This window comes from Vigna unguiculata, chromosome 5 (genome assembly GCF_037176805.1).
Source record: "Vigna unguiculata cultivar grain cowpea cultivar isolate G323 ecotype 2 chromosome 5, ASM3717680v1, whole genome shotgun sequence".
Taxonomy (NCBI): Eukaryota; Viridiplantae; Streptophyta; class Magnoliopsida; order Fabales; family Fabaceae; genus Vigna; species Vigna unguiculata.
The window spans coordinates 18082091-18094500 of NC_140796.1; the positions used below are offsets into that span (position 1 = coordinate 18082091).

At 35.1% G+C, this 12410-nt stretch overlaps 1 protein-coding gene across 1 annotated transcript; it reads left to right on the plus strand.

The window, feature by feature from the left end:
- Positions 1-555: 555 nt before the first annotated feature.
- LOC114184424 (uncharacterized) lies at positions 556-7011 on the plus strand. The gene is made up of 10 exons (XM_028071734.2): positions 556-3272; positions 4505-4587; positions 4669-4905; positions 4980-5642; positions 5727-5989; positions 6071-6238; positions 6313-6417; positions 6506-6554; positions 6639-6734; positions 6824-7011. The coding sequence occupies exons 1-10, from the start codon at positions 758-760 to the stop codon at positions 6911-6913; spliced, it is 4269 nt and encodes a 1422-aa protein (XP_027927535.2). The 5' UTR covers positions 556-757; the 3' UTR covers positions 6914-7011.
- The last annotated feature ends 5399 nt before the right edge of the window (positions 7012-12410 follow it).

Genomic DNA, 12410 nt, shown 5'->3' on the forward strand with positions numbered 1-12410 from the left:
TCGTCCCACTTGCTCTTCGTTCCCATTTGGCCAGCAGTGTGCGAAGACCCTAGACTTCCTCTCAAAGTTCGTCTTTCAATTAGAGGAGGTTAGTTTTTCATTGTATGTATATATTTGTTCATTGTATGTATAGAATTACTTGTATTAATTTATAAATGTCATTATAGTTTTAGTCTTAGACTATTTTTTTGTTAATTTTTTTGGCCTATTTTTATATTTTATTTAAAATTTTATAATAATATTTGTAAAATTAGTAAATAAAATTATATTTATTATTAGATATATGCATTTTAAATAATTCTCATTGCATTTTATTTTTGAATATTATTATTAGATATTATAGTATACAGTGAGCGAAACTTAGTTCCCGTTTGAGATTTAATACAAATGATTAAATTTTTAATCGTTTGTATTAAATCTTGAATTGTCCGATTGGACAGTTTGAAAAAATTATTTTTCATAATTTGCTACAATGTGTACATTGAAGTTTACGCATAAATTTCATAAAATTTCGATTGAGACTAATTTGTGTTGTTCTCTGGATGCATACTTGATTGTGATCATGATTAATCACTTTCATTTCGTGTACTTCAGAGACCAATGCGAAATGCTGTCGAAATTTTGTGAAATTTATGATGTTTGACTTATTTGTACATGTGTTAGCAAATTATGAAAAATAATTTTTTCGAATGGGTAGGGCCTCACCTTGTGAGAGTTAAAAGTTTGAGATTGATTGAGTTTTTTACGAACATATAGTATGGATCGAAGCTGGATGAATGAGCGTCGCATAAGTGAAGAGTATGAAAAGGGGGTTTCTGAGTTTTTGCAATATGTTCAAGAACACGCAATCTCAAGTAACGGGACATATTTTTGTCCTTGTGTTCGTTGTCTTAATCAAATACGTCATGACTTAGGAACAATGCGTGATCATCTATTCATCTTTGGTATAATGAGAAGTTATACACTTTGGACTTGGCATGGAGAAGTATTAGACAAGCCTACAACGTCACGAGGAACAGATTATGTAGATGACAGGATGAATGATCATTTAGAAGATATGGTACGTGATGTTGGGGAGGAGAATTTTGGAAAAGTTCATTTATATGATTCTCTTAAGTCCGATTCAGAGGAACAATTGTACCCAGGATGCACTAACTTTACGCGACTGTCAGCAACTTTGAAATTATTCAGTTTAAAAGCAAGGCATGGATGGACGGATACAAGTTTCACAGAATTGTTGGAGTTGTTAAAGGAGATGCTTCCAGAAAATAACACGTTACCTATCCGTAATTACGAAGCGAAGAAAGTTTTATGTCCAATGGGTTTGGAATATCAAAAGATACATGCATGCCCAAATGATTGTGTTTTATACAGAGACGAGTTTGCTTCACTGAAGGCGTGTCCAACATGTGGTTTATCGCGGTTTAAAAAGAAAATTGATGGAAATAGTGGCGATGAAGACAAAGATGGTCCACCTGCTAAGGTGATGTGGTACCTTCCTATAATTCCTAGATTCAAACGACTATTTTCCATTAAAGAAGATGCAAAAAACCTGAAATGGCACGTTGATGGAAGAAAGTGTGATAATCTTCTTCGACACCCAGCTGATTCTCCACAATGGAAGAAGATTGATGAAACATATCCAGAATTTGGTGCTGAGCCAAGAAACTTAAGACTTGGACTTGCTACAGATGGTATGAATCCTTATGGGAACTTAAGTAGCAAACATAGTTCGTGGCCAGTTTTGCTGATGATTTACAATTTATCTCCTTTGTTGTGCATGAAGAGGAAATATATGATGTTGTCTATGATGATATCGGGTCCTAGACAACCTGGAAATGACATTGATGTGTACCTAAAGCCGTTGATCGATGATTTGAAACTATTATGGGAAGAAGGTGTCGATGTGTATGATTCATATTCTGAAGAATTGTTTTGTTTGCGTGCAATGTTGTTTTGCACCATAAATGATTTTCCAGCATATGGAAACTTGAGCGGTTACAGTGTTAAAGGTCATTTTGCATGTCCCATTTGTGAAAAAAACACGAGTTATATTCAATTGAAGCACGGTCAGAAAACTGTGTATACAAGACATCGAAAGTTTCTTCCTCGAAATCATCCTTATCGTAGAATGAAAAAAGCATTTAATGGAAGTCCTGAGGATGAAGTTGTAGCGAGACCCCGCAATGGTGAAGAAATATACAACCAAGTGGAAAACATTGACATTGTGTTTGGGAAACATCCAAAGAAAAAGACCACGGAAAAAAGCATTTGGAAGAAACGATCAATCTTCTTTAATCTTCCATATTGGTGTAAACTTGATGTACGACATTGTATAGACGTGATGCACGTTGAAAAAAATGTATGTGATAGCGTCATCGGGACTTTACTAAATGTAAAAGGAAAGACTAAAGATGGAGTTAAAGCACGACAAGATTTGGCTGAAATGGGCATCCGTTCTGAGTTACATGCACAATCAATTGGAAGACGAACCTACCTGCCTCCAGCTTGTCACACTCTTTCTAGAAAAGAGAAGCAAATTTTTTGTGAGTGTTTAAGAAGTGTGAAGGTTCCCCAAGGTTACTCTTCAAATATTAGTAGCCTTGTTTCTATGCAAGATTTAAAGTTAGTCAGTTTAAAGTCTCACGATTGTCATGTGTTGATGCAACAACTTTTACCAGTAGCTTTTCGAGCCATCTTACCTACTTTTGTCAGAGGTATTCTAACACGTTTGTGTATGTTCTTCAATGCCATATGCAAGAAAGTTATTGACCCTCGAGTGTTAGACGATTTGGAAAATGAGGCCATTAGACTATTGTGTCAATTGGAAATGTATTTTCCACCTTCATTTTTCGATATCATGGTTCATTTGATAGTTCATCTTGTGAGGGAAATTCGATTATGTGGGCCAGTTTTCTTGAGATGGATGTACCCAGTGGAAAGATACATGAAGATCTTAAAGGGATATGTCAAGAATCAGTATCGACCAGAAGCTTCTATTATAGAGCGGTACATTGCAGAAGAAGCCATTGAATTCTGCTCAAGTTATATGCCAAGTTGTGAACCAATTGGAGTTCCTAAGACTAGACATGAAGGTAAATGTGAAGGTAAGGGTGTGCGTGGAGTGAAGATTCAAAGTGTTAGTAGAAAATTAGTTGATCAAGCCCATTTGTACATCTTAAACAACACTGTAGAGGTCATTCCTTACATAACGCAACACATTGATGAAACGAAATCAACACATCCACGAATGAGTGAAAAATGGGCACTTAATGAACATAACAAAACATTCTTATCATGGTTTAAGAAAAAGGTTTACGCGACTCCAAATGTTTCTGAAACTCTATTGAGGCTAGCTCGTGGACCGAACAATGATGTCATTACATATGGCGGGTACTACATAAACAATCATTGTTTTTATTCAAAGATGGAAGATGACAAAAGTAGAGTTCAAAATAGTGGGGTTACACTTCAAGCTGAATCTATACATTTTGCCAGTTCTAAGGACAAGAATCCAGTTACAGCATCCATGAGTTACTTTGGAATAATACACGAAATATGGGAAGTTGATTATGTGACTTTTAGAGTGCCAGTTTTCAAGTGTAAATGGGTTGATAGTAATTCGGGTGTTAGCACAGATGACTTTGGCTTTACTTTGGTGGATCTTAACAAGATGAGTGATACAAATGAACCATTTATTATGGCTAGTCAAGCAAGACAAATTTTTTATGTCATTGATCCAGCCAATCAGAAATTGTCAGTTGTATTGGAAGGAAGAAACATGCACGTAAATGATGATGAAGATTGTCTAGACATACTTGATACAACGTCTTTCTCATCAAGAACCATTCAAGACAGAGTTGATGATGTAACTGATGACATCCATGCTATTCGAAGTGATCACAATGAAGGCATATGGGAGAACACAATTTCTTGATAGGTGTTTATTTAATAATATTGTCACATTTACTTTTTTTTTTATTTTTCTTCCTGTTTTAATATAATAGAGGTTAATTGAGTATATTTTCATTGTTAACATTTCCTAATGATATGTTTCAGGTATGACAAGCTCCGGATCAGACCAGGAGGGACCTGGTAGATCTGTGACTCGGTTGCCGGATGTCACAAACCGACGAGAGAGGATGCCAGTCCACATTGATCCTCGATCGGGTGAACCCAGTGGCTCTTGGGAAAAAAAGTACCGTAGCTACATAGGAATGTTGGCCAAAACGAAAGTTTCTATTGCAATTGCATGTTGGGATGACGTCGCGGAGGTCGAGAAGAACCTTCTATGGCAGGATCTTGTGGTATGTTTACTTAAACCAACTATAGTATTTTTTTATGTTACTGTTAACATAACATATTTTATGTTTTAAACAGCACAAATTTGAGATTACTCCGAACACTGAGCGAATTAGAAAGAAAGTCTTATCTCACATAGCCACCAGATAGAGGGACTTCAAGGCAAGGCTCACACGTTTATATGTGTTTGGAGATAGACAACATGACACTCCTTGTGAGAAGTACAAAATCTCGGAGGAGGAGTGGATGCAATTTCGTGCATGTAGAGAGTCTGGAGACTGGCAGGTTTGTTTGTTAAATTTGTTTATAGTGACACTAGTCATACATTTCTGTATTCAAACTATTAAATAATGTTATGTGTGGCAGGAAACAAGGACAGCAGCCCAACAAAGACAAAGACTTAATGATACACCACATGTACTCTCTCGAGGTGGTTATGCATTATTGGAGAAAAAATTGAAAAAGTCGCGTGCACAGACTCTGGGACTTGAGTCCCCTGACCTAGTGGATGCAATTCCTAGGTACGAGATGTGGAAGGCTGCTCGGACTAAGTCCGATGGGCAAATGACATCACAATCAGCTCAAATCATATCTCAAAAAATAGTAAGTACAAATCTTATTTGACTATCATAGTTCATATGTTTCTCCTTTTGATTAAACTTTCTTTTGTGGTGTAGGATGAATTAATTGAGCAAGAGACTCAGGGTTCGTTTGTTGGCCATGGTCGGGACGATATACTCACAACGGCAATTGGAAGGCCAGAGCACCCAGGACGTGTGCGTGGTGTTGGAGGTGCCATTGGTCTTCGAGATTACTTTGGTCCTCCACAAAGAAGTAATGAATCGTTGAGTCAAGAGGCCTTGAGGAAGATGGAGCAACAAATGGAGGAAAGATTCAACCAACGCATGGGAATTATGGAGCAACGTTTTATGGAACAACTTCAACAGCAACAACAAATACAAAGAACACTTGAAGAAAAGCTTCAGTCCATGCAGCAACAGAACATGGAATTACCCACTCAAGCTCCAATAGGACAACGTGTGAGTACAAAAGGCTCATGCTCTGGTGTAGATCATACTGACTACACAAGTCAGTATGAGCTATTGGTTGATGAAGACCCCCCGCGCGTAGTGGCCATAGGACGACAACTTCAGGGTGGGGAGACTATCCATGGTGTTCCTCTATTGCCCCATCATGTGCGTGTGATGATTGATGAAGTTCGAGATCCCCATGCCCAAGTGCCTGTGCCAACTTCAGAAATCCAATTTGTTGGGGAAGCTTTAGGCACATTTATTGCTTGGCCTAAAGCATTGATCATGCCATACTTTAGCCCACCAAAGGTATTATGACATCATGTTTTTAGTAGTTCAATCTTACAATTTATAAAACTTTTAACGTCAAACCTTTCTAAATCTTTATTTCAGTCCACTCGTCCTGAAAAACAGCCGGTCCGACGTCCACGTGTTATACGTGAAGATGATGAAATGGCGGAAGCAGAAGATGATCCTCTAGGAAAGCTGCTTCTGAAATTACACAAGTTGAAAAGAGGACCGGTAGAGCTAGAGTGGGAGTTAAGAGTATTTGGCCTCCATTGTCATGTCCCATTGTACATAAACCTGAATGATGCACTAGAGATCATTACAGGAGACAAGATGTTAAATATTTCAGTCATACAACTATGGTGCATGTAAGATTTTTTTTATTGTATTTCATATTTAAAGCAAGGAATTGGTACCTTTTAATATTATACCTAACTGTCTTCTTGTAGGTACATGGACAAAGTCATTGTGGACCAAGGTCGATCTTCCGTCTATGGATTCATTGAACCTCAAACAATTCAACCTTCGGGAAACTCACCTGACCAAATCAAACTTTATTTGCAAACATGGATGGTTGAGTCAAATAGAGAGATCTACTTTGCGCCATACATTGATTCGTAAGTGTTTTTGCTAATAATATTTTGTGAAGTATTATTAATTATTTTGGCTAAGTACTTGTGATTGATGGTAGGTATCATTGGCAACTTTGTCTCATCATTCCAAGACAATGCCTAGTTGTATGGTTTTGTTCATGCCATAGGAAGATTCCACCAGCTTTTAAAAACATGTTACAAGAGTAAGTATTATTTTTTTTCAATCCTAACCTATGTATCTACTTAGTTATAAAAACTTATATATGTTTTATGTTTCCAAAATTTCATTAGAATTGTGGGTAAACCTAGAGGCCAACAACTTAAAGTCATATATCCAAAGGTTAGAACTCATTCATTTTAAAGTTATTAATTTCTGTATGTCAACTTATGACTTTGATGTGTTTATTTTATTTGTAATGTTCAGTGTAACAAGCAAGAAGATTCATGGGAATGTGGATATTATGTCATGTCTTGGATAAGAACAATCATTCGAGCTGCAGTTAAAGATGAATGGATAGAGGTAATTATATATATCTTTCACATATTATAAATCATATCAAACTTTAAAGAATGATATTCATACATAATGAAATTGTATTACTTTTTTAGCGATTCAAGAATCCATCACCTCTACCAAATGACATTATCCACACACTAAGACAAGAATGGGCAGCATATCTATTGGAGAGATGGAGTTGATACCACATGAATTAGAACTCGTTTTAAAAACTTTATTGTACAAGAATTTCATGTTGAAACTTTTAGTTTGTTGTTATTTATATTAGTTTAGAATATATATTGAAACTTTAGTTCTATTATATATAACTGTAACTCTAAAATTGTGCTGAAAGTTTTATGAAATTGTTCTGGGAATTTTCTGATTTTCAGGTGTGTGGATATTGTAAAAACAGTCAAATTTTTTTAAAAAAATGGTGCAGTTTGACGTCTGGTGTGCCCTGACAGACGTAATTTAACGTCGGACTGTACCAGGGCCGACGTAATTTAACGTCTGCTGTTGCAGGGCCGACGTTATTTAACGTCTGACAGTCTTTGACAGACGTTAAATTGCTCAGTTTTTTCCCTCTTTCTGGTGCAAAAATTGACGTCTGCTATTACTGGCCCCGACGTTGGATAACGTCGGACTCCCAAAAGGACCGACGTCAAGTGACGTCTGCTATTTTACCGACGTTATTTTGACGTCACCCGATACGACGTCGGTGTTTGGGCAGACGTCAAAGGTCGAAAATGTCGGACGTTAAAAGGCTTTTTTGTGTTAGTGTACAACCCAAACAGGGGCGCAACCCATGACGTGGCCAGACATAATTAATAATCTATAAATATGCATGGACCCCAACAATTAACGGTACACATTCATTACTCCCCTAATTACGAGATTTGACTTTCTGAGAGTTTTTGCTGACTTGAGCGTCAGCATCTCTTCCGCAGGTAACCCCTCTTGGGTCCAAACCGAGATACCCACAGATAGCATACGCCAGCCGAGAAGAAGCCTACTAAGGAGATTGCAGATTGAGATAAGGTAATGCTTATGTCTGACATATCTTATTTGTTCTCCGTAGGAACAATTATAATAATCAATTATTGTCTAACATAATTAATTATATGCATTAGTTTTTGTGTTAAAAATTGGGTTTTCAAATCTCTATAAAAGGAATATTAGTAACTTTTTAAGCAATAATGGAAGTGATATAAAATTGTTTTCTATAATGCTATTTCGAAGTGCTCAAAGGATTTAAAAGATTCAAAAGTGTTATGTTGAGTTGTGACAAAGTTTGAAAGTGCTTGTATTTGGTAGCTTCTTTCTAAAGTTTGTTTATGGATTGTATCAAGTTTCATTTATGTTATGCAATCTACTGAATGTTTTGTATGATGTTTTGCATGTTGCTTTGTACAAAGCTAATAAGGATATACACCTTATTGGATAGTCAACCCTACAAGATAAAATGTAATTATCCATAGTGAAAATTTGTAAGTAATAATCAAAATTTGTAGGTAATTTCGATTTACCTTCAACAAAAAATTTGCGATAAATTCGTTATAGATAACAATTACTTGAGTATTATTATATCTGTAGATATTTCCTATGGATATTGTAACACCTCATTTAAATAAATATTCTAATTAAATGACATGTCACATAGATAATATAAGCGGCTAAGATTCGGAGTATAACGTCACTCCATATAATTATCCAAAATACTCAACGAGGAAAAAGACACACCAAGATGCCGATATAAAAATACGTACAAGGATTTAACAGTAGTTGATAATATACCAAAGGCCAAAACAGTACATGGGCCATAGCCCTAGGGAAAAGCCCAAATAATAGGAAGTCCAGTCCAGGTAGACTATGTAACGGAATCATCCCTTCCCTGTTGACCTCGAGTACCTCTCGCATCTGCTCACATCAATAAATTGATGATCATCGCAAAAAGAGAAGAACCACATACAAAGCAACCAAACAAGCAAAAGGGTAAGCTAGAGTATAAAACAGTTTATCATATATATACATGCTAAAATGATAAAATTCTAACTGTGTTCCCCGGCAACGGCGCCAAGTTTGATAACGCTGTGGTTGACGCAATCAAATTAATACTACTTATCTATAACAACTTCATTATTGTTAAGAAAGTAGTCAACAAAATAGAAAGGGTAAAGTAACCCAAAGTCGTCTACCAACGAACACGGAATTGATTTTTAACAAATTAGTTCTTATAAAACTATACAAATGAGTTTTAGTCAAATAAAATAAAAAATAGAAGGGATTAAGATAAACAAAGATAGAAATAAAATTTAAAAGATAAAAAGAAATAAAAATAATAGTAAAGAAAATAGATTGATTCCATTGCTTTTTCAAAATAGATTCATCATCTGTTATCTAAAGATTATTGCTCAATTAATTATTGTTGTAGATTTACAAATTAATCAATGTAAAGTCTCAATTAATTTGTTGGCATTCTCACTTTTAACCAAAGTACAATCTCAATTAAAAGTGAGAACTTTTAGATTATCCACAGTAAATTCAACCAAAGTACAGTCTCAATCAAATTTACTATGCCTAATCATGTCTATTCTTTTATCTCCTCACCAAATAAAAAGCTTAATTAATCAAAGTAAAGTCTCAATTAATTGTAGTTAGAGTAATTACCTTTAACCAAAGTAAAGTCTCAATTATTGGTAAAAACTCATTTAATCATATCAAAGTTTCTAAATAAGATCAAAGTAAAGTCTCAATGCAATTTAAAACCCCTTGGACTCATATGACCAACATGCATATAGATTTAAAATCATTACTTCTTACGTGATTTAAAGATAAAAGACATAGATGAATGAAAACCTCAAAAATAATAAAAAGAACAAAGAAATTAATTGATCTAACCTCAGAATCCAATTAAGAAATTACAATGGAATCAACCCAAGAATGTTTAAAACTCCATGAATGCAAAATAAAAATAGAAGAATAGAGAGAGAAAGGAAAAGAAATTAGGACCCCCTAAAGGGTTCCTAAACTCCGAAGTCCCGAGCTTGTTCCTTCTGCTTCTCCCTTGGTGTCCTTATATAGGAATTGGACTGGGCTTTTCTGTTGCTAAAATCTCTCAAATATCTTTTAAAATAAAGATAAAGATAAATATTTAAAGATACTTGGAGAGATATAAACTATTTGACAAATATAGTTGGTTAATAATTTATGATATAATTAAATAAATTAATTATTTAAAGATATCTGATAAATTATCACCAAATAATAATTGTATTAATTTTCTAAATAACCCATTTTCAATCCTGTAGTCCAATTTTGCAGAGACATCCAAAAATATCAATATTTGGAAATAAACCCCTTTTCTTTGACCGGTTTTTGACTGTTTGACCACATTTGACCAGCTTTGCTGCTCCATTGACCAATTTGACTTGTTGACCAGTTTGACTGTGCAATGAGAAGATGACACGTGGAAGCCTTCTCTTTCTCTCATATCAGAATCAGGGTTTCCTCTCACACTCTTCTCCCTCACTTGGCTGCGCGGCTGACGGTGGCTGCTCTGGCGTGGCTGCTCTGACGCGGTGGTGCTGCTGCTATGGTGGCCGTGACTGCAGAACGCTGGTGGTTGCAGGTGTTGCGCGAGGTGCAGAGATGGCTCGCTGTCACGGTGCAGTCGCGCGTCGCAGGTTTCATTGGTGTAGATGTGTTTGCAAGGATTAATGCCATGTGGCTTGTTCTGGTTGGCCAATTTTAAAAGTTGAGGATTGCCACATGGCAGTATCTGGTTGAGTGGAGTTTAAGTGGTAAGAGGGGTGTAAATAGACATATTAGGGGGTGCAAAATTAGTTTTTGGTGAGACCCATTTAGAAAGAGGGGAGTGTATAAGTAAAAACTGGGGTACAAAAGTGATTTTTCCAGAACTTGCTGATTTTAGCCTTATTCAAAGGTGGTTTGTAACTTCAATCAATTTATTTTCCCACCTTTAAATGAGTTTAAAACTTAACTTCAGCTGCATCAACAAACGTTCAAATATCCAAAAATAATTTATGTAGCTAAAAATCACTTTTTAGCACATTTTTATCGCACAAGTTCAAATAGCCTAATTATCAGAATTATCAATTAAATCACTCTTTAAGCACATAAATTCAATTAAATACCCAGAATTAAACACTGAATGAGGGTAAAAATACGCACTCCTCATACCCACACACTTATGCTTTTGCACTCCTGGGCAAAATTGAGCAATTCCAAAACTTGTTTTGAGGTATTTTATTTCATATCAACAATGGATCAAAGGAAAGAACCTTACTTGAGACAAATCAATATCCTAGAAATCAAGTTACCATGCATAAACAAACGGAAAGATTCTATTTTTCACACATGAGTTAATCTTTTGAATTCACAAGACAATCAATTATGAAAGAAAGCACTCAAGTTAAATGTGTATTTTCTCACCAAAATTCTCTCAACTGTTTTGGCTTGTGTTTTCACTCAAAATACCCATGCAAGTAAACACTCCTAATACTTAACAAGACTCTAATATTCACAAACTTTCAGAAAATATGCAATCAAAGATCATGAGGATTCTTCACAGGTTATAACGGGGTCAAGGCAAAGGTAGGAAAAATTTTAGGACTCTTGGCTTTTTGAAATAGTAATGTAGGGAGAATAATGGAGCATAATTTCAAAAACAACTCTTTTTCGATTATTGCTTTGTTGCTCTCTCTCTCTTTTTTAGAAAGCAATTATTTCAACACTTTTTAATCAACAATTTTTCCTTTTGCCATTTTTATTAATTTGTGGGTGAGGTACTCACCCACACACTTTATTCCTCAACCATTCCTGAACATAATCCATTAGCTCCTTCTTCCTTCCTAAGGTAGAATATGGTCTTTTTTCTTTTCAAGGTTATGCAATAGGCTTAAAAAAAGAAAAAGAGGTTTAAAGCTCAAAGGGGATACCAATGGATTAATATCAAGGGTGGCTTATTTGGCCAAGTAGCTAAAAACAAGAAATGCCTCAGTCATATCAAATCATGCATATTTGCCTAAGATGCAAAACTAAAGAGTCAAGCTAAACATTTAAGTATAAACAAACATGAGCAAGTCACTCAAGAAAAAATAGGAATGGCACAAGGCAGACCATCCTTTGCATTAAGGCTCAAGACTTACAAGGTCAAAACTCTTTCACAAAAGATTTAATCAAGAAATTCTCAAATTAACTCAATTAGCAAATCATAGAAAAAATCCACTCATATCAACATGACTTTTATTTTTCCAGAATTATGATCATCCCAATTATTGAATCAAATCCCAAATCCCAAATCCCTAAATCCAATGTCAATATGTTTTATTGAAAGCAGAGAAATATTTTTGGTGGATTTCTTATGAGACATATTGTTTAAAAGTTTCACTTAGTAAAAAGTTAATACTTTCACAATTTTCTCAAAAAGAAATCACAATTTTTTTTCTTTCTAAATGAAAACAAAAACAAAAAATAGAAAAATAGAAAAAAAAATCCTACCTACATTTTGTCTCCCCCTCACTTATTTGAAAAAAAAATGTCCTTGATGGACTTATTTTGGGGAGGAAACGAAAAATTGTGACTTCTGGCTCAATTTGGCCACATGTCAAAATTTATTTTCTTTAATTTTATAAAGTACAAGTCAGCTTGTACAATTTTATTAAAGAAAACAAAAAC

Excerpts from the sequence above, each read along its gene's own strand:
- LOC114184424 (XM_028071734.2), top strand. The coding sequence starts at position 758 with ATGGATCGAAGCTGGATGAATGAGCGTCGCATAAGTGAAGAGTATGAA. Across the intron at positions 4,906-4,979 it reads AAATCATATCTCAAAAAATA|GATGAATTAATTGAGCAAGA; the intron begins GTAAGTACAAAT and ends TTTGTGGTGTAG. Across the intron at positions 6,735-6,823 it reads TTAAAGATGAATGGATAGAG|CGATTCAAGAATCCATCACC; the intron begins GTAATTATATAT and ends TTACTTTTTTAG.